Below are 23,085 nucleotides of genomic sequence, written 5' to 3' on the forward strand. Positions count from 1 at the left end.
AGGGCATGATTTTGCCGTTGATTATAGACATGCAAAGTGCTATTAGTCTGTTTCAGCAACATCTGAAAACAAACTGAAATGAAAATGTCTGATCTGCTTGAGGAACTGGTCTAATACAGTTTACCTACCAGTGCAGGTAGACCCTATTGGTTCCCTGCCACAGATTTTTGTCTTCTACTTTGTGTGGTGACGTCCCTCTTCCTCATGTACCTTGCCCAGGCCTGGTCTGCTTCCTGGTCATCCTAGAAAGACCTCAGACTTCACAAAGTGAAGAGATTAATACTAAGCAACATCTGAGAAGGACACCTGCCATTTCATTCCACGTTTATTCCCCATCCCCTCACATGGATCAAGCAAATCACTGCAGCGAGCTGTAATTGGAAGGGTTGGAATACAATCAAAATAGCTGCCATAGTGGGAACAAATTTCTGTCCCAGAGCACAGCTGCATACAACGTCTACTTGACTTAATTGTATCTGATACAGTGTATTGAGATCTGAGTCCTATGGCTGGCATAGGGTTGAACCTAATGATCTCAAAAATGAATCAGTATACACTTGAAGAAAATGCAGAGCTGTCATGAGCAGCTGTAAAAGTTGGTTTTTTTCCAAGTGTATACCAAACAGAGAATATTTGAAGGCTTTTTAGACTTTTTGTGCTGGCTTGACAGCTTTGGCTGACCACCATTGGCAGACAACACAACGCAGGTGGTATAACTATTGATACTGATATTGGTTTTGTTGCAGAAAAATGTCAAGGAACAATTATTCTATGTTTAGCAGTACAGCAGTAACACTTTTTCTTATCAGTTATGGTACTGTCCTTGCATTAAAGATAACACAACTACTGATCAGTCACCCCACTGCTGGCAAAGCATATGGAAAGTTTTTCTTTTATAATACGTTGGTTTCCATCAAAGGGGTTAATTTGGATGCTTCTCTTTCACTCCCTGCACAGATGCCATTTCTTCAGAAAACAGGGAAATTTTCATCTTTGAGACTTCTTTGCTTTCAAATTTGTCTGAAATTCACAATCAGCTTCAGAAGTTATTAAGGTGAAGAAGCGGCAGAAAAGATAGGGCATGTAAGCCTTGCTTTGTTAGGAAACCAAACTAAAAATAGCTATTAGATTTAAAGGTTAATGTTATTATTGCAAATAATTTTCCTTTGAATTCCTAAACCAGTAATATCCAAAGCAGTGCTTTTAAAAAGAAAATTACAGATAATTATTGTACTTTATCGTATTTTCTTCATTTTTCAGGTCCACCTCTGCCTCCATCATATTTCAGCCACTTTATTAATAGCATAAAGGTAATTATATCCCATTTGTGTTTGAGTTCTATTAAGCTTTTTTTAAAATGTACTTTACTATAAATTAAGCATAAAACAGCATGCTTGAAATAGTGCATGGTGCATGGTGCATGGTGCATGGTGAAATATACAAAACAGATAAGAACATCAGCAATTACAAATATTAATTTCTTAAACTCCAGCTGCATAGACAAGTTTATTAAAAGTATAGAGATAGCAGATGTCAGTATTATATAAAGATTACTTCTAAAAAAAACTTTATTACTGAGGCCTTTTACCTTCCCAGTGGTATTAAAGTGAGTCATAATTCACTATTACCTAACACAAGTTGGTATAAATCATCTGCCATAAATTAACACGTTTGTTTCCATACCAGCTCAGGTAAGAGACATTCATTACCCAAAGGGCTTCTAGAAAAATTTAGCAACAATTAACACATGGGGAGATGGGGAATTCACTTCTGTGTAATACTATTTGTCTTTTAAACACACTGAATAAAATAAGTTAAAGTGATGGAAACTACTTTTCCAGGAATGTCTTGCAAGAAAGTATGCCCATTCATCGATGTGTTTGGTCTCTGTCCCATTATTCTACTGCCTGCTTCAAGTGACAAAAATGAATGTCAATGCAATATTATTTCAAATGTTTCTAAGTGAACAAGGCTCTTCATTAGCAGAAGACCTAAAACCAAAATGAATTATGTTATAATTTAATAATACTACCAAAAGCAGTTTACTGTTAGTTTCCTTGAAGGACTCTTAGTGCCCTCTGGTTTTCAGATTTTGTTTCTGCTTGGCTGAGTGCACCTAAGTCATTCCTACAGCATAAAATGCCCCATGCATGCATAGCAGAGCTAATATGGCTTCTTTGATTGTATAGATTAGCATCTGTAGGTTTACAGCTTTAGCTACTCATTTTTCATCTAGTCTTTCATCACTGCATAATGGCATACCATACTTTGTAGTCCTGTTTGCTGTGAAACTAAAAAGGACAGTCATAGGAGGAGCTACACATAGCCACCTCTACTGGCTTTCTGCAGCTACCTGCCATTGTTGTTTTGTCCTTTGTCTCTTCTATTCACAGATTTATCTCTTAGAAAGGTGAAACAAAATAGACCAAAAAAAAAGCTGAAGGAAAAAAACGGCAGACAAACAGAAGGAAATAGTATGAGGAGGAATTTGCAATTGCTGTGGCTCATTTTGCACAGAGAGATAATGACCTAGTATTTAAATGTTTTTTCTTACCTATCACTCTGGTCCCCAAACTAACTGATAATCAGTGATGGAGGACAGGAGAAGACATGTAGTTCTAAGTGTCTGCAATTTTGTGTAGTGTCTTCTGTTATCCTGGTACATGCTCCTGCCCTTCTCTTTCATCCTATACACAGTAATCTTCACTTGCCACATACTTTTAAATACCTATCCAGTCCATGTCAATCTTGCTTTGCTTTTTCCTTGATGATGGAGAAAAGCAGAAAGCCAGGCTTTTATGCTTCCTCAGATTTTCTCTTTGCCTCCAGCTACAGGATGAAAAAAGGTTTTGCTGGATAGAATAGCAAAAAAACGCAACAGAGGCAATTTCTCTGTTTCCACCTAAACGCACCTGCCCTAGCCCCTGCCCTGGGAGACCCTTGCAGCCTCAATAGAGAAAGCATTCCTTGTCATTCCATATGACAAAAGAAGGAAGTGATGTCAAAAAGATTTTAAGCAGGTTCTTTCCTTTATTGAGCTCAGAGATTTCATGTAACTTTAAAAGGTAAATGTATAGAGTTCTGATCTCACTTCAGCTCAATGTTTTAAAATATATTCTCTTTAAAGGGTGAAAAAGGAGACAATGGAGTCAGTGGTGTAAAAGGAGAAAAAGGAGAACCAAATGGAGGGTTTTTTCTGACAGGACCTCCTGGACTGCCTGGAAGACCAGGATTAGTTGTAAGTCACATAAGTTATAGAATAGCAATATTTGTGGGTACCCATTGTTTTAACTTCAAAGGCACTAAAAAGACACAAACATCAAGAGGATGCTAAGAACTATATAAAAACTCATATGCTAACCATTAGATGAATACAAGAGAGTTGCTTTAGGCATAAACACAGACATTTCGCTGTTGTGCACAGACCTAATTTGCTATTAAAAATTGAGGTAATATTATGCTTGGCTGTCTAATATAACTACATCAGTCTGTAGATTCATGCTATTAATAGCATTACAAATCAAGGCAATATACAACTTGTGGATGCTACTACTTATTGTATATCCCCATAAGGGCCAAAGTAGGCTATGTAAAGTTAGACAGAGGCTAACTTGGAAATTATTTGCCATCTAAATAATTAATCTTGTTTTCTATTCCAGTAATCCAAAAACATGAATGAAAAGTCCAGTATGTACCTGCCTGGATCATTCCTATAAAATTCAGCCACTGTCTAAACTCTACCTAGTTGTTTTATTTTCTTGTAATTGCCACCACAGCTGCTTTGGAATCAAATGCACTAATTCTTTGCAAACTAGTCTGTCCCAGGGATCTGGCAAGAAATGTGTGCCTTACATTACCTTGTTATCATGTTCTGTGCCAAGTAATATAAATAGGTAGGTCACAGATGAGGACGAAGTGTTAGGTTAGCAAGCCCACCTTCAGAAATCCCCCTGGCACTATTCTATGTCACTGAGAACTATCTCTCTCTTTAGAATCTGTTCCACTGGCAAGAAGGAGTTGGATGGCACAGCTGAGATGCATCAGAGGCTGAGCTCTCCTAGTCCAGGGTCCAAAAACCGTTCCATGTATGCAGGCCAGTTTGAGCACAGGGAGTGTAAGCCCTCCTCATTCAGGCTGAGAACACACTGCTAAACTGGAAACATGGGGAGCTGGAGGCTTTTTAATCTGGAGGACTGGCAGCTGGAGAGCTTAAGGCATATGAGCTGACATTTGATCACAGGAGGGAGAAGACAAAATCATCATGAGACATACACCCTGCATAAACACACTTGATGTTAAAGCTTCCACCATGTACCTTCAGACAAACTTTTATAAGCGCATCAAAGCAAGTGTTCTTAGCACAAGCAGAGTTGAGATCCAGGACTTTGGTGGTGCTGTCAAGAGTTATGCAGATATCAGCTACTCAGGAATAGGTGCAAGAACTTTCAGAAAGCTTCCTGAAACTTAAATTCTTGAATTTAGTTTAGTATATGGTCAAGTTTATCATTTGCCATTAATATCTGTGCCTCCTTGAAGAAAAATTATGTACAGACTCATCTCTAAACGTAAGTGTGGTGGCAGGCCTTCAGAAAATATTGCCACCAGAGATGAAGGCCCTGCAGCAGTGAAACTGATACATTCAAAGAAATACTCTTTTTCACTGATAGGGACCAAAAGGGGATTCAGTTGTTGGACCCAGAGGACCTCCAGGGTTACCTGGCCTCCCTGGCTTACCAGGTTATGGAAAAATTGGACCTCCTGGCCCACCTGGCCCACCAGGCCCACCAGGACCCACTGCAATTTATGGCTCAGGTGAGAGGATGTGATTTTGCTTTTCACTGTATATGTGAGTGCACAGGCATGTGCCCACAACCCCCACACACACTGCCACATCTTTTATCTACCTGTTCTTCCAACTGCCCACCCACTCTGCACACCTATGCTCCCCTCTCCTCCTGCCCTCTACTGACTTCTCCTGGGGCATGATTTGGAACTGGGAGCACAAAAAGGACGATTTCTCTGTAAACAGTTTTCACTGCCTAGTCCTAGGGGAGTGATATTGCATGAAAATTCCTTCTGTGGCTGGGAGGAAGTTTATGTAACAGAGACAGGCTACCTTGAAAGCTTTGCAAATTCCATCAAATTGAGCAGTTGGTTAAACTTGGCAAGATGTTAATGTGGGCCAAGATGCTCTTCTTGTGGTGAATGGAGTCAAATCCAGTTGGCGGACAGTCACAAGTGGTGTTTCCCATGGCTCAGTTCTCTTTAATATCTTTATCGATGATCTGGACGAGGGGATCGAGTGCACCCTCAGTAAGTTTGGAGATGACAAGCTGGGTGGAAGTGTTGATCTACTGGAGGGTTAGAAGGTCCTACAGAGGGATCTGGACCAGTTGGATTGATGGGCTGAGGCCAGTTGTATGAGGTTCAACAAGGCCAAGTGCCGGGTCCTGCACTTGGATCATAACAACCCCATGCAACGCTACAGGCTTGGGGAAGAGTGGCTGGAAAGCTGCCTGGCAGAAAAGGAGCTGGGGACGTTGGTTGACAACCAGCTGAATATGAGCCAGTAGTGTGTCCTGGTGGCCAAGAAGGCCAGCATTGTCCTGGCTTATATCAGGAATTATGCTGCCAGCAGGACTAGGGAAGCGAAGGTCTCCCTGATACTCGGTGCTGGTGAGGGCACACCTCGAATCCTGTGTTCAGTTTTGGGCCCCTCACTACAAGAAAGACATTGAGGTGCTGGAGTGAGTTCAGAAAAGGTCAACGAAGTCGGTGAAGGGGCTGGAGAAGCTGAGGGAATGGGGCTCGTTTAGCCTGGAGAAAAGGGGGCTGAGGGGAGAACTTATTGCTCTCTACAACTACCTGAAAGGAGGTTGTAGAAAGGTGGGAGTCTGTCTCTTTTCCCGTGTAGCAAGTGATAGGACAAGAGGAAATGGCCCCAAATTGCACCAGGGTGGGGGTTAGATTGGATATTAGGAAAAATTTCTTCACTGAAAGGTTTGTCAGGCACTGGAAGAGGCTGCCCAGGGAAGTGGTCACCATCCCTAGAGGTGTTTAAAAGATGTGTACATGTGGTGCTTAGGGACACATTTTAGACGTGGACTTGGTAGTGTGAGGTTAGTGGTTGAACTTAAAGGTCTTTCCCAACCTAAATTATTCTATGATTCCATGATTCTCTCATAGGCAGTAGGCACAGCAGATTTTAGGTCTAGAATGAAACTGCTGGAGAGCTACTTCTAAAAACTATTCGCTATGCAAATGCTGAATAGAAACAAAACTTTGGGAGGGTTGGTTTCTGTACCTTAATGATTTCCAGTTTACTGGATTAGAAAAGGCGTAAAATGTGCCACAAATATTCACACCAGGGGAGGAACTTTGCAACAAGGTAGCACTGGAGCTTCAGGCTGGTTATCTCAAACTTGCATCAAAGGAAATACATGGCTATAACCCAAGTGTCATAGCTCAAACATTCGCGCTTTTGGCTCCTCTTGGGTCACAGGTCTGCTAGTGACAAACCTCATACTGTTAATGTCCAGCCCATGTACTAGGTTCTGGTCAGATTGGTTTATATAGCTGCCCAGTGACAATGTGAGAATTCCAATCTGTCATCCAGTAAATATTATTAATTGCCTATCAGAAGTATTCATCCTCTGAAGAATATTTGAGAAAGAAGAAATCCTTAATATGTTCAACATTGGAACATAGGCGTGTACCTGAATTAGCCCCTGATCATCATAGCCTTTTCCTGTGTAATTCATATTAAGCACTTCTGAATATTGGCAGAGACCAAGTCAGACAAAACGAATTATTAGTACTCCATCCCTATACTTTCACTTAACCTCTCTGACGTTAGCCTATGTCATCCTCCTACACACTTTCCTCTTTGCTTTGTAGGAAGCTTCTTTAGGCAGCACACTGATGGATGTCCATATTACTAAATGTTATGTACGCAGTTGTTTATTTCCTGTCTTCAAGGCACAGTTATGTCTGTTAAACTCTCCCATACTGTAATATGGGGCTCACACACTGTAATACAAGGAACAAGAAATGGCTTGTCCTCAACTATATAGCTCTAAGCCCTTTTGCCCTGCCATTGGCATGAAGGAACTGCTCTGGAGGATCCTTGTAAATGCTTCAGAGCATAGATTCTTCAGTTTGTAAAAGGTGATTTCAAGGCTTCTCTGGGTTTCACAAAACAAACATTTGAACACTAGACTTTGCTTTATTGGTGCATAACTACAGCCTCCTAATTCAAGAGTTACAGATCAGTAAAAAGCAAGCTCTGGAATGCAGCAGTGCTCTCAGGGTTAGCCTTTACTGACTTCAATGATTCAAACTATATTTTAAAAATGTATCTTACGATCCTCTATTCACACTATCAAACTACTTCAGAGTGGAAAGATACAATAAAAGAGAAGATAGTCAATACTTTTTCTTCACTGAAGGTATTTGTGGGGGTAGAGGGGAATCTGTAGCTCCACTTTGAGTGAAGATCACTGTGATCCCAATTCCTTTGGAAGTTATGAAGGCTGAAGATACACTCCTTTAGCTTATCTTCTGTTACTCTCCTTCATTCTGTTTAGTGCTATATCCAGTAAGCTGTGAATGAGTGTACTTTGGTCATTGCAGGGAGGGCTGTCCGATGTGCTCACCAAAATTTCTCCAAAGGTTGGTTTCAGAGAATATTCCTACATTCATCCATTTCTCCTTCACTTTCGAAGAGCAATTCTGTCCATATTTGAGATTATAGTACTATTTGCATAGCTAAGAGCAGCTGAACACCCATTTTCAAGTGCCCAGCAAGGCAGGAATTAGGGAGTGGTTAGGAGCCAAACCTTGCTGTTCTATGTACATGTTTCATATTCAAGATACACCAGCATGCTAGGACATGCTAGACTTCCTCATGCTCGGGTAGTTTGACTACTATCCACCAACTATTAGATCTTTTTCTTCCATGTCATACTAGCACTCATCATGCCTTTCTGTTCCTAATCGAATTTCTTACTGAGCCTTTTGCATTCCCTCTCAGTAGTACGCTAGTGTATTCTTCTGGATACCTCTGGACTTGTTTTGTTGTCCCCACTTCGCAGCTCTCTTTTCCTCTACAGAAGGAGTTTCTACTTAATGGTTAATACAAGATCTGCCCAGATCTCAGCTACAGAGCCATACTAGGACACACCGCAATGTTCAGCAAGGTCCGCGTATAGAAACTCTTTCCTCCAAAGAGCTCCAAAGTTCCATTATCATAATATGTATTTGCACAAGATGCTTACTTTCAGCCTTGCATATCTTACCTTCTTTCCTTCCTTAAAAGAAAGGAGTTTTTACTCCATAAAATGGGGCTTTTCAGCTCAAGATTAAGAAATTCAGTTTTGGAGTAGAGACAGGTACTAGTTATTAGACGTTGTGGACTGCAGTCTTAGAAGTTCAAGTTCATACCACTGGAGAATTATCTCTTGCTTTGAAACATAAGCTAAGTTTACAGTTGTGAATTTTTTAACTAAGGAAAAGTTCATTTCTGTTTACTTCTAGAGCAAAAGATATCATGACTTCCTCAAAGTCCATATGGGCAGGAGCTAAAAGTTCTCCCTCTTCTATATGCATGTCATTAGCAGCCGGCAGAAGAACATGTTGGACAATTTAAGTGGAACTGGGTCTTCATTTGCAGAGTACCAACAACAGATCGCAATCTGTTGACCTTAACCTCCCAAATAACAGAAAACTTTCACCATTCCTTTAAAAAAAAACCTTAAAATGCATTTTCCATAGTTGGTTTGAACAGAGCTATTCAGAACCTGACAATAGAAGGCCTACGCCTATCTGAAGCTCCCACTACTCCTAGACACCACCACTAAGTCTTTCTTTATGTCACTCACTTTTCTCTCAAAAAATATGACCTTCAACATGTATTGTATGCTTGTTTTATTTTAGCAGCCGCAATGCCTGGGCCACCAGGTCCTCCTGGAGAGCCAGGGCCACCTGCAACCAGGAATCTGGTAAGACAGCAAAATAAGGAATTTTGCCATTGACACCTTGATTCAAATCTTTTGGTGGTCATTGCTAGCACTGAGAGAGGAGGGAAAGTTCCATCTTGTGTTTTTATTTATGAGAATGTTTTCTGAACCTCATAATTTTTCACCAGGGAGTCTATATAGCTGGGGAAAGTAAAGAGAGGAGAGGTCTGTCCATTGCCTTGTTAGTAAAAGCCTGTTCAAACAAGTGCAAAGATTGATGGCACGCTAAAGTAAAGAAAGGTACATATTCCACATTCAAAGCAATGTCTCTGGAAGAGTATGGCAACTTCGCATGCTGAGATACCAGAATAACTACTGAATACCCAGTTTCCGTGAAAACAACACTTTATGCTATTGGATTAAAACCCAGTCATTTAGGTCATTTGATTCTAAGAAGAAAACTGTAGATTTCCCCAGCAAATCTAAACATTGTTGTGCCAGTGAATGCATATCAATTTTTTTTTTTTGTTTTCTTGCTGCATGAATCCAATCAGAATTATATCGTAGATATCCATGCAGTAAAAATGACAGCTAAGACTTCTGTCTTGTTAATTTTTAAAGTATTGGTAAATTCTGGGGGGGGGAAAAATCAAGTTAGCAGATAGGGTTCATTGCAATATTTTTCTTTTACACATTCTCACATTATGATAGAAAAGCAAATTTGTTGGATATCTTGGGCAGTCATTTGAGAATGTACTAATAAACAAGCAGACTTTCAGATCATCTACATCATATCAAATGAACTAACAATACTCTTGAGTGTAAGTTTCCTAATACCTTCCCACCACACTGTCATACCTCTGCTAACTGCCTTTTCTCATAGAAATTCGGAACCTGACAATTATTACAGATCAGGGGAGAAACATATTCAAAGACTGGTGCCCCAAGGTAGAGGACTGTTGTTACTGGCTGGGAGCTACTATCTCAAATAGGAGATCAAAGCCCACTTAGGTCAAAGATGATATTAAAAAACAATATGCAAATCTATAGTAGGGTCTCCATGATTCATAAAGCATTAATATGTCTTCTGACACTGAAGAAATGAGAAAGAAATGACACTTAAGTGCCAAGAAATTACACTATCAAGAAACTTGCCCCTGATTTTACACTACCTACAATTATCAAACAGATTGTAGAAGCAACCCATCTTAGAGAGGACTGTGTTCCTATCTTCAGGTGACAAAAAGAGAGGTAATAGGTGCAATGTCCATATCTGACTGACAACAGTTTAAGCCTCCTGACAATCTATAATCAAGAAATTGAAAAATACTTGCTGTGTAAACTAAAGGCATCTGGAAACATAAAGAAAAAGATAGAAGAAAATACCTTTAAAGAAAAGAGATCACAAGAACACTAAGAAGAATATAACAGAAGGAGATGTATCTAGAATTGCGTATATTTATAAGCCTTATGAAATCTCTTCTGAATTCTGCCATTTCGATTTAATATTCCAAACTGTAGAGGTACAACGATCTTCATTCTGTGCAACATTACCTATTGGTGTGGTTCTACTTCAAACCACAAAATGATCATAAAATCAGAAAATCAGATAATAGTTTTGGTGGGAAGGGACCTTCAAAGGTCATCTAGTCCAACCCCCTGCAATGAGCAGGGACATCTTCAACTAGATCAGGTTGCTCAGAGCCCTGTCCAGCCTGGCCTTGAATGTTTCCAGGGATGGGGCATCTGTCACCTCTCAGGGCATGCCAGTATGCCAAAGTAACAAGACATTTACGTTACTGAAGCTTTTTGTATGAAGTGATATAAAACCAAATTTGTGAGCATTTTCTGTAGAAGAAACCTTGCCATTTCATTCAAATGAGATTTTAATTTAACAATTTAACTTGCAAAATGTTTTGTGTGTCTGATGAAGCATGTTTCATTTTCCTACTTGACAGGTTACAACATTTCAAAACATTGAGGGTATGCTGGAAAAAGTTCATTTGGTATCAGAAGGTACTCTAATCTATCTGAGTGAAACCAGTGAGGTTTTTATCCGTGTTCAAAATGGATGGAGGAAATTGCAGGTACTACTGCACTACATCCTAATCTTTTCCAACTCCCTTACTCAAAATGGAGTTGTTGCAGATATTTTTTACATGGGCGGAGAAGTATGGGTGCAAGGATTCCTTTTTTTAGTTCAGAAGCTTATGGTGATCAGGTTTCATTTGCTTTTCCTTTTGGGTTCTTTCAGCTTGGTGAGCTAATTCCTGTCCCTGCTGACAGCCTTCCTCCTCCAGCCATATCAAGCCATGTAAGTGCAAAATATTGGACTGTGAAAAACTGAGTCTAAATGTGCAAAACCAGGCAATACACTTGGCAGAAGTTGCAGGCAAATCTCTGCACAACATCATTTTCCACCGAGACTTGTCAGTTCAAAGTAATCATCCTACCACTACCTAAGCTTACAAAATTGTTCACACTGGCCAGTCATCTGTTTCCATTATCTTCTGAGAATCCAAACACTACAGACACAAAGCAGCATTTACCAAAAGCAGAACAAAGCAGGCTGCCTAGGTAAACAAACAAACAAACAAACAAGCAAACCCCAAACAAACACAACAGTATTCTGTTTCATAACACTGAAGTCTTATCAAGCTCTGGTTCCTTTCAAGGAAACTCAGAGAAGTGTTTCTGAAAAGGAGGATTTCTTTAAAAGATTATAGTCCTGTATTCAGCGTACCTGCATGTAGCTTATCCCACAGTGTGCTGAGGGTCTATTCTAAAGCCTCAATTGTTTGTACCTGACCCCATTCTGCAAGTTATTGTACCAACCTGCATATGAACATGCTGTCTGTCCCTAAAAAATTGCAGGATGATGAAAACCAAGAAGTAGAGAAGGGGATAAAGAACAGTTTCATTGATGACAGGTTAATTGATCTGACTGCTGAGATAATGAAAGGACAAGAGAGTGCTAGGAAGGAGCAGCAAAAAGGAAAATGGCCAGAGAGAAATTTTTTTTAAGTTAGAGTATGTCAGAGAGACACTTGGCACACTGGGAAAGTGTCTAGACCTCATGTTGTAAGGAATTGTCTGCAGTCTTCAGCTGACACCACATGAGTTTCCCAACTGGTACAGTCAGTGGCTTATTACTCATATCTAGAGTATGTATGTAGTACTGTAACTAGAGAAGAAAACTTTGCTGTTCCTGAAACAGCTCTGAAGATCATCGACTTTCTGATCTCTGCACGCCAGTTGCTTAGGAAAGGGAATGACCGAGGCCTTGAGAAATATTCCCACCTACTACATTTTCTGTTTCCACATCTTCCTTACCTTTTCACTTCTAATTTTCCTGAACTAGCCTTCTGCTTCTGCCAAGGGCAGGCTGCTTCCATGCAGGACTCCAGGTGAGATCTGGCTCTGACACCAGCTCTGTTGGAGTACTATGGAATGGGTACACTCAGGTCTAGCAATGCAACTCTGGCCAGAACAACTTTCAAACACATATTAATGTGATACATCGAATTGATGATATGTAGATAAACTATTCTGGCTATACAGTTTGGGAGGTTCGGAGTTTTCGGAGGCAGGACAGTTTCAGATTCTCTAGTGTTCAATGTTTGCTTTATTTACAAAATTACTGAGTGTCTAAAATTTTTATCTGAGTAACATGTTTAACATATCTGTTTGCATGTGTTAAAATCACAGGGATTTCAGTCTCTTCCAGAATTGAGTCCAATATCAAATATGAACAATGGAAAACCAGCAGTAAGTATGAGATCTGTATTGCAACTGCGTAGCTGTGGTTTGAAACACAACAGTTTGCATCTGGAGGGAGATTTGTGATATTTCCTCTTCAGTTTCACAGACCTTACTTTAGAAACTTACAGATACACTTCTTTAACTGGTTTAGATATCTCAGAGACAACATTATATTGTTTCCTCCTGAGCTATTTTCATCATCATAGTCCCTTTCCCATCTCAAAGAAAAAAAAAAATCCTGATTCTGAGTTAGGAATACCTCTCCACTTAGTGGTCGCACCAACAACACACAGTCATTTTGAAGTTAGTAATAGTGTTACAGTTAAATCATTAAAATATTGAAAATATTAATTAGAATATTTTCTATCTTCATGGCACTGTTTATTCTAGATATACACTTTAGAACTTAAGTTTTCATTTAAAATACTTTGCAATATTTAGAATCATAGAACAGTTTGGTTTGGAAGGAACCTTCAAAGGTCATCTAGTCCAACCCCCTGCAATGGGCAGGGACATCTTCACTAGATAAGGTTGCTCAGAGTCCCATCCAGCCTGGTCTTGAATGTTACCAGGAATGGGGCATCTACTACTTCTCTGGGCAACCTGTTCCAGTATTTCACCACCCTTACTGTAAAACATTTCTTCCTCATCTCTAGCCTGAATCTCCCCTCTTTTAGTTTAAAACCATTATCCCTTGTCCTATTGCAACAGGCTCTGCTGAAATGTCTGTCCCCATCTTTCTTATAGGCCCCTTGGAAGTACTGAAAGGCTGCAATAAGGTCTCCCCACAGCCTTCACTTCTCCAGGCTGAACAACCCCAACTCTCTCAGCCTGTCCTCACAGGAGAGGTGTTCCAGCGCTCTGATCATTTTGGTGGCCTCCTCTGGTCCCTCTCCAACAGATCCATGTCGTTCCTGTACTGAGGACACCAGAGATGGATGCAGTGCTCCAGCTGGGGTCTCACCAAAGCAGAGTAGAGGGGCAGAACCACCTCCTTCGACCTGCTGGCCATGCTCCTTTTGATGCAGCCCAAGATATGGTTGGCCTTCTGGGCTGCAAGTGCACATTGCCAGCTCATGTCCAGTCTTCCATCCACCAGTACCCCCAAGTCCTTCTCTGCAGGGCTGCTCTCAATTCCTTCATCCCCCAGCCTGTATTGGTACTGGGGGTTGCCCCAACTCAGGTGCAGGACCTTGCACTTGGCCTTCTCGAACCTCATGAGGTTCACGTTTAGACAAAGAAAGCAACGTATCTGAGTTATATCTAAAAAAAAATATTTTTTTAAAAGTAGATTAGTTCTTGCATCTGTACTGTTTGACTTAAGCATCCTACTTCTTGTATTTGTTAACAGTGAATTTTTAAATGGTATGTGGTCACTTCTTACTACTTATTTCCGTGCTTGTAGGATTTGGGATTTTGTTTGCATGACAACTCCAAGACTTCTACATATAAATAATAGCTGCTTTTAAAATAATTTTATATTTTAGGAGTATATAATCTTCATGGTTTCCTTAATGTTCAAAGATAAATAGGTATTTCTGCTATGGGTCTCATCGCTTAAGAAATGAGATGTTATGGCAGCAAGTAACTTTCATATGTGGTACAGAAGGTACAAGTTCTTGTGCTGGCAGGAGGAGGGGGGGGGTCTAGCTTATTTCCAATATATGTCTTCCTAGTGTTATAAAATAAACAAACAAACCAAACCACCGGCTTTTCTTCTTTTTTTCTCCAGCTGCATCTGGTGGCTTTAAACTTACCATTTTCTGGTGACATGCGAGCAGATTTTCAGTGTTTTCAACAGGCCCAACTAGCAGGTTTGACGTCTACCTATAGAGCCTTCCTCTCATCACATTTGCAAGATCTGGCCACAGTTGTCAGAAAAACAGACCGATACCATTTACCAATAGTCAATCTTAAGGTAAAAATAAGTACTTAGTATTTGTTGTATTAGGATAGGTGCCCTAAAATCTTGGAAAATGGCAAAAGCAGAAAGTTTCAACCCAAAATGCATTTTATAAAGAAGACGCTTTTCTTCATATTTTGCAGTCAGGCTCAAGAAACAAAAAAGTAGTGATACAGTAGAAAGTTACAGACTGTCTCACATTTCCTTTGCATTTTCAAGGGTTGCTTTTTTCAATATCCTAAAGCTACAAGAATAGTCAGCTTTGAGCAGACTGATAACACAGCAACATCATGATGTTTGGCTTGCTGGATATTTGTTATATTGGCAGGGAAAGTGCATTCTCATTTCTCAAAGATAGCTATTATGTTCTACCTTCTAGTGTGACCACGGAGTATAGTAGGCAAAAAAGCCTGTTTTTCTCACTTCTAAAGATAAAGGCAAATTCTGTGCCTAGGAGGGATGCTGGATTTACCCCAATGAAACCGAGAGGAAAATCTAGAGTGTGAGTCATTTTGTGGTCTCACATAAACAAACACACTTTAAAACTGAGGAAAACAAACCATGCCTCTGTAGCATTGGCTGGCTACCAGAACAAATGGCCAAAGAAACCTACAGGAATAACACATGCTGCTTGGAACATGCTGAACGGATGCTTCTCTGAAGCGCATGCAAATGCAGAGGCTTGGGGATAAATTTGTAAAGACAATATTGTTTCAACTTTGACTGGAAAAACTCAGAAGTAGTTTAAGAGGTAGCCTGATGCAAAATTTTTGCCTTGAACATTTGCAACACTTTTCATAAAATTGTGACCTCAACAGAAGTTCCAATATATTTTCTCTATATCTACAGTAGTTGTAAGCAATGTTTTGAACAACCCCTTAGACAGTTAGGAGAAAAAGGACAGTGGAAATGGAGATGATCAAGCTGAATATTTGGAGTGGCAATAGAACAGAGATGCAACTGTGAGGCAAAGGTGTGGATCAGAGAGCTACTAGCATAGAGATGATGGATGAGACAAGTGTGCTCAGGAGCATCATGCAGAAACTGATGTGAAAGCTGGAATCGTAAGCATCCTGAAATGCAGATAAGATTTTTAAATTGTAGATAAGTCTATAAAAGACAGGTATAATGTGGATTTTGGATTTTTTTTGTTTGTTAAAGTGGCTTTGATATTTTAACAGGGAGAAACACTTTTCAATAACTGGGAATCTATATTTAATGGAAACGGTGGCCAGTTCAACATTCATGTTCCAATATACTCCTTTGATGGGAGGAACATCATGACCGATCCAACTTGGTGAGTTTACCTTTTATAAGTTTTACATTACATTTATTTTTACCAGACGGTATTAATACAAGTAGCAATATCCTGGGCTACTAGAAAAGTGATAAAAATTTCTCCCTATCCTTATACCATCTTTCTTTTTCATTTCTGATAGCCTATGAATGGGATACCACGTTGTATTCTTTTATTCCTCTCCTTTCTATCTTCATCTTTTCCTACCCACCGTTTGCTTCAAGAAGGAAAGAAGAAATAAAAGTCACTACGCATACAGGTGTGCAGTTGAATAAAGCAAAAAAGAGATTTTTTTTTCAGGAAATAACTTCTTAACATTACTTTTCAGGCCTCAAAAAATAATATGGCATGGTTCAACTGCAAATGGGATCCGACTGGTTAGCAGCTACTGTGAAGCCTGGCACACAGCTGATATGGGAGAACTGGGACAAGCATCACCACTGAAGACAGGGAAACTTCTTGATCAGAAAGTATATAGCTGTAGTAATCAGTTTATTGTTCTCTGTATTGAAAACAGTTTTGTATCTGAACCCCAAGGAAAATAATTCACCTGTTGCATACAGGAATATTCCATTTTACGTCAGAAAAAAAGCTGACACTGAAATTTCGTTTGTAATTATGTAAATATTTTAATTTTTTAATTGCACACTTCAGGAAAAAATAGCCAAAGAAAACATACCTCAACACAAACCGCATTCCAGTTAGGTGGAACACCCAGTGCACACACAGCTGACTTAAAGCACTTCCTTCCACTTGAACCCCACATGGTTCAAAGTTTGGCAGCAATTAACCCACAGCCCTTTGTCTTTCTGCCTGAGCTGAAGATCACTTAAGGGGAAGAGTCTAGTGTGGTCTATGAGGAAGATTCAGTAGCCTGTCTCATGAGCAGTATGGCTCAGTACGGCTACCACTTCTTCCACACTGAGAAGCTACATGCTCTATGCTCTTCTTTTCACTTGCATAGATTTTGAGTACCCAAGGCATTATTCATATATGTGTATATATACATACTGTCCCTGAGCAAATAATGGGAGGCTGTTATATCTTACAGGGCTGGAATGTAACATTAAAATAATAATAATAATTTTTTTAAAGTTCTAAGGACACAGGTTCTCAATTTCTTTCAGTTTCAGTGGAAGCTGAGTACCTAACCCTGTAAGCTTGTATGGATTGCAGCCCGGTGGTTACACAGAAATTTAGCAGCTTCCATGTCTTACTTTCAGCTTTTTTCTTTGCAGATTCTAGGCACAGGGCTTTATGCAGGAGGAGTGAATTTCACCTAGACAAAATCTGGTCTTTATTTCGGTGCTATTGTTACCAGAAAACCTGGAGCAATGTTAATAGAAAACATACTGTTTTACTGGTAGAACTGTGCAAAGTAAATGCAGGCAAATGAACCATCCGACCTTTATTTCACTGCATATCAGAGGAAGTCATTTCCTGTCGTGGCAGACTGCTGAATGAAAGTTGTCTGTCATGGTTTCTTTAAAATAGGTTCTTGACATTGTTATCTCACTGAGTTATATGTAAAGTGATCTTCCTTTTTGTGATTTTATCCTTCTGACTTTCACATCATTAAAGAATTCTTAATTTAAAATAACAGCAGCAATGACAGGAATGATCAGTAAATGCTAATATTCTTCATGAACAGTATCACCGTAACATCTGAAGTCTTTTGCCTATATGTTTGTCTACTGCATGCTTTAAATAATGTATTTACTTATATTTTATCAGCCAATAACTATGGAGGTCAAACTCCACATTTTCATTTTTTAAGACTTAATCTAGAGTCTATGTTGGAAATAAATGTTCATTTGCTGACAAATAGTTAAATTACTAGATAGCCACCTTCAAAAGACAAAAGCAAATAACAGTATACTAAACTGATATAATTATATAACGTGATTTTTTGAAACCCAGCTTATTTTTCCAATTTACTATAAAAGCTTATTTCCCAGGTTCAGCGGAATTATATATTCTTTTTTTCTTGGAAAAGTCATCACTCCATTATTACAACATGGTAATGAGGTAAAAGCAATTTATATTACATTTAAAATGTATGCCTAACAATTCACTGCACTCATTTATAGTCCATTTCCCTGAACTGCTGAGCACTCTTGTGAAATGCCAAATTCCTTCAGTTGTCACAGTTGGAAGAGTTGTACATGTGCGACAGGGTTTCACTTTGAGTCACAGAAGGTTCAAAGGCGAAAATAAAGTGGTTTTTTAATTTGTTTCCAGCAGGAACCATCTACTTTTAACACTTTAATTGTTGGCAGACCCTGAGCTCGGCCAAGTCATGGCCAGCAGGGTTTATACTTGCAGCCAGTCATCACCCAATCATCACCATCGGTTCTCGCTCTTCCACTCCTGAGTCAGACCCGGCAGTCAGGAGCTGGCTATTTCTTTGTCTGGACTTGCAGTGACAAGAGGTTGGGTACAGATGGGATCACAGAGAAAAGCTGTTTGAATCAGGAGGGTAGAAGACTAAAACAACAACAACAACAACAACAAACAACAAAACCAAAAACAAACAAAAAACCACAAAACAAACAAAAACCAACCAAACAAAAAACCCACAAACAAACACAAAACACCAACGTGCAGTTTTTAGGAGTGTGGCAGTTGCACTTCCCCAACACATGCCCTGAGAACTGGTGTGGCAGCTGCACATCCCCCTCTCAGAACTAGAGGCCTTCAATGGGGAAGTTAATGGCTCTCTTTGTGAGACCTGGAGTGGGTTGACAGGGTCGTTAGCAGAGGAGGGGCCCAGAGAAGCCGAGAAGCTTCTGGAATGCCCACAGACAGATCTGAGCAGACTATAAAATGGGGTTCCCACCGAAGATTCCCTTTGTGTGGTCTTGTTGGAGCAGGGGTTCTGCAGAGCCCTCCGGAGCCCTCCTCTTAGATGGAGACACTGTCTAAGGTAACTTCCTGGGATTGAGAGCACCTCACCTCCTTGTTTGGGTGAGTGATAAATTACTGACTATATCCTTGAATAAGTCCTTGCAGAAACGGGCAAGTGTAAAGTCCTTGCCGAAACAAGCAAGTGTAAAGTCCTTGCTGCAACAGGCGAGTGTTTATCTCTTGTGGGCAAAACAGGGCAGAGGGCTCTGGTTTTGTTTCTTGTGAGTGCGTGTATGCACACTGTGGATCCTCATTATTCTTATTTTGCTGTACCCCAATAATCTCCTCAACTGATATATGAACCTGTAGCTTATGTTATCGGAGTGCTAACTAATTGTATAAAGCCTGTTTCTAGTCGGTTTATTGGCTGTACTTTTCCAGCCAGAATAAAGTTTGTTTTGGACCTTGTTGTCCACCTAAACTGATTTTGGGGTGCCTTCGTGACAGGAGATACTGAACTAGTAAACTCCATCCAGAATTCTGTTTGTGCCGACCCTTTCACAGGACTAACCCCAACCTGTACCCTAAATACTAAAAATACTAAAGCTGCTAGAGCTTAGCAGGGATATGAGATTCTCAGCACCATGAATGAGATGTTAAAGCACTCTCAGTGGTTACTTCCCACCTCTAATCTGCAGGCAAACAGGAATTTATTGCACACCCTTCAGTTTAATACAGAGCATGAACACGCCTCGTCTGTGCTGCTGTGGTGCTGAGTTCACGTGCTGTGCTCATATGCCAGCAAGGGAGCTCGCTTACCAGATCTGTTAGAAAGATGAGATTTCTCTAGGAAAAAGCACTTTTTGTCATTTTAACCAGAGCCATTGAGGCTCTTTATACTCCCTGGTATAACTGAAGAGAACAAGTAATATTCCTCAAGGATATGAAAGAGAAAAAATAGCCCAGTATTAAAAATAAATTAGCTTTCCTTATTAAAGCAGAGTATCTTTTTCAGCATGACTCCAACACAAAGATCAAGTGCACTTGAGGATGTAAGGAACTGTGTATAAAGCAAACAAATCACTAAAATGAGAACCAGAGCAAGGCTGAAAAGAGTAACTGCACTAGAAACCAGTGTAACAGTCTAAATGAATGAAATCAGAGTATCAGTCGAATAAGATTCTTCCATCTTTAAGAGGAAGGCTTTGGTTGAAAATACCCATTTATTTTGAAGCTCTGATGCACTTTAAATGGAAGAAGTTAATAGATTGTAAATACAGAGGAGATTAAAATCTTATAAACCATCAGAACTCTGGGCTGGTTGATGAATAAAATACAGCAGTTCTATTTCAGTTATTGCAATGAGTATTTCCAGAAATCAAGCTGACAGATTTGTCTTTATATGAATCATAGATGCAAACGATAACAACAAAAGCTTCCTTTAAATCAAGAAGAATCCACAGTGGGTGGATTCTGTAAAAGAATCCCTTCTACATTAAAAATAATTACAATTTAATTTTAATTAAACAGTTAAACGCAGTAGGGTCTAGGAAAAGTTAATAACTATTTGGAAAAGGAATATTGAATGGTTACTGAAGACATTTATTTAGTTATCATGGTTCTGTTGGGGATGGTACAAAATGCAGGAATAGATATAATAGTTAAATGCTTATTAGATTATTTCTAGGTGAAAATAATTTTTTGTTCTGAAGGTAAATTGGCACATGAATTAAAAATTGACTTTGAATATACCACTCCAGATTGGACTTTGTTAGAATCATACAACAGTTTTCAGTGAAAACATCATTTTTTACTGCAGCGTTTTACTGGTTTGTATCAAATTTGACAACTATCTTCAGTCCAAAGAAATCAACAGGAGACATTAACGAAAGACATGCTTTACATCATGACATTTTTTTCCAATTTATTTTCTCTTTAATAATGAAAAGGAAATAAGATTGCTCAGTTACAAATGAAAACATTTTTTCATTGTATGTTTTACCTCCTCAAGGACCATTCTTTTTAAAAGTGCTAATACTGCAGCAGATCACCCCCCTTAAAATAAAAACAAACAAACAAAAACACCTACCTGTTATCATCACTGCTTTATGTAGCCAGAATATAACTCCTGCCAGCAGGGTAAATGTGTGCTTACAAACTGTTAAGTTAAGTCTCTAGTATTTTGAAAGCAGTTCAACAAAATTGATAATAAAAAAATCTGTCTGAATTTACTGATCACATCCAAAGTACCTTGTGGTACCCTGCAATGATTTTTAAAATCATCTTTTGACTTGAAAGAGCAAGGGTTGGGATCTTTTCTTTTTTTTTTTTTTTTTTTTTTTCCCCTTCTGAAGTAACATTTGCAATTCTTGTTTTGACTCCAGTCCTCTGCCTGGAGAAAATAACCTATCTTCTAGATTTTAAAGGAATTACATTCTAGAACTGAAATTTCACTTTGTTGTTCAAGTATTGGAGTGAATGACATGCATACATGTTAAAAAAACAGCAGATCAGGGTTTGGCTGTTATTTGTTGGTCTGGTATCCAGTTAGAGCCTATGCTCTAACAGTTCCTCCCTGCTGTCTCTCCGTAATGCTTCAACAATAGCTGTCCAGAGATATTTTTAGATGAGCATCTACTTTAACTTGAACATAGCCACCCTTTTTTAACTTGTCAGAACGCTGCTACTTGTTACATCTTAAAAGGCCTGTTTTGCACCTTGGTACAACTTCCACTATTATCAGTTGATCTATACTTTTTACTTACCAGATTCTCTTCTACTGTATCCATAATCCAAAACACCCTGTTCTACTTCTAGGTAATGGCCATGCATATACAACATAATCTGGAGATGCACCCAGGGTGGATGGTTCAGCTCTAGGAGTACTAGGCTTTTCCTAGAATGAGAGATAACAAGAAGTCAGAACACATCTTCATCCTGTATGGGCAGCAAAGAGAAATGGAATGAGACTTTTTTCATTTGGCTTTTCCTCCACCTTGTGATTGACCTCCACCTTCACTTGCCCTTCCCCAACCATTTGTCTTTTATTTAAAGCTTGTGTTGCTTTTCTACAGAAAAGCTGGACACCATTCAGAGCTGCCAGCTGCTCTGGTGCAGCATGCTGCACATAAAAGTTCCACCTTTCACATGGATCTTCTGCACTCTGTTTTCCACAGCACTCACATAAGCACTGAAGGCCAATTTCCATTTGTGTATGCTTTGCTGGGAGCATTCGACATGCTGGTAGGCTGTTAGGGAGTCCAGATAGGTCCCTTTGGAAGCAATAAGAAACCACAACTCCTCCTTCCCTTACAGAGCAGCTAACCTCCCTGCAAGCTACTGTAAAGTACTATACTGTAGCTCTTTCAAACTCAATGAACAGGCTGTGCGAATATCTAGGTATGAAGTCAATTCAGCGTCACACTCTGGTGCTGGTCAGGGGTGAAATTGTAACCTGCTTTCCTCAGCTGGTCTCAGGGATACTAGTGATGGTTCAGCAGAATAGGGGGGTGACAGTCCTGATTGACCTTATAACAAGTACCCAAGATGACCTGCAAATGCAAATTCAAGCCAGGATGATGATGACAATGCCTCTGCAGGAAAATGTATGTTTTCTACACTGCACTTCAAGTATGTTCATATGAACAGCAGCAGGGGACTGCCTAACAGCTGTGTTTCTCCACTGGTAGTAAAAATACCACCTCATAGTCCTTTTGTTTGGCCTTCTTTGGTTCCAGATGTATTTACCAAGATCTTAAGCACAGTAATAGCTTGCTACTGGAAAAACATTGTCTCCTTGCTGAGTTAGAGGATGGGCTGGTGTTAACCTCCAAAAAATGGTTCATTCGTGTTTAGCTTTGCTATAGAGTTATGTATTTTAACTTCGCCGGCTCCAAGGTCTCAATTGAGGCTAGTTACATCTCTGAAGCTATATTTATACTAGAAAATTATCAGGGGCAGGGTACAGGTGTTAGACAAATAGTATAACTTTTGATTACTGAACTATTCCCTGGCACAATTCTGGTCTGTGCCACCTCTAACCTTTCCAGCCACTGCCTTGGGGTATATTTGCAGGGGAGAGCATGTGCCAACAGCTGCTGCTGTGGAGAGTTTGAAGGAGCCACCCTATTTTGGAACGGAAAGGTTTGATTGTACTGACATGTGCTTAACCATTGCACCTGGTCTCAGGGCTAACTAGACTCCTCACCCATCTGAAAGCCTGTGGAGGGACTGCACAATATGCATATCTGATACTCATGGGACACACACCAATACATCTTTATGGCTTTTTGCCAAGCTTAATATACAACCCTCCTGCA

The 23,085-nt window shown here is 39.7% G+C and overlaps 1 protein-coding gene across 4 annotated transcripts in view; it reads left to right on the forward strand.

Moving 5' to 3' along the window:
- COL15A1 (collagen type XV alpha 1 chain) overlaps positions 1-19,227 on the forward strand; it is a 136,655-nt gene extending 117,428 nt beyond the window's left edge. For all 4 annotated transcript variants that reach the window (XM_065630300.1, XM_065630303.1, XM_065630302.1 and 1 more), the window contains 10 exons: positions 1,261-1,310; positions 3,128-3,238; positions 4,668-4,812; positions 8,935-8,999; positions 10,916-11,044; positions 11,212-11,271; positions 12,666-12,725; positions 14,452-14,637; positions 15,804-15,919; positions 16,248-19,227. In XM_065630300.1, coding sequence (XP_065486372.1) covers positions 1,261-1,310; positions 3,128-3,238; positions 4,668-4,812; positions 8,935-8,999; positions 10,916-11,044; positions 11,212-11,271; positions 12,666-12,725; positions 14,452-14,637; positions 15,804-15,919; positions 16,248-16,464 — 1,139 coding nt within the window. In that variant the 3' untranslated portion in view covers positions 16,465-19,227. The remainder of the gene's footprint in view (positions 1-1,260; positions 1,311-3,127; positions 3,239-4,667; positions 4,813-8,934; positions 9,000-10,915; positions 11,045-11,211; positions 11,272-12,665; positions 12,726-14,451; positions 14,638-15,803; positions 15,920-16,247) is intronic.
- Positions 19,228-23,085: the final 3,858 nt, after the last annotated feature.

This window comes from Caloenas nicobarica, chromosome 2 (genome assembly GCF_036013445.1).
Source record: "Caloenas nicobarica isolate bCalNic1 chromosome 2, bCalNic1.hap1, whole genome shotgun sequence".
Lineage (NCBI taxonomy): Eukaryota > Metazoa > Chordata > Aves > Columbiformes > Columbidae > Caloenas > Caloenas nicobarica.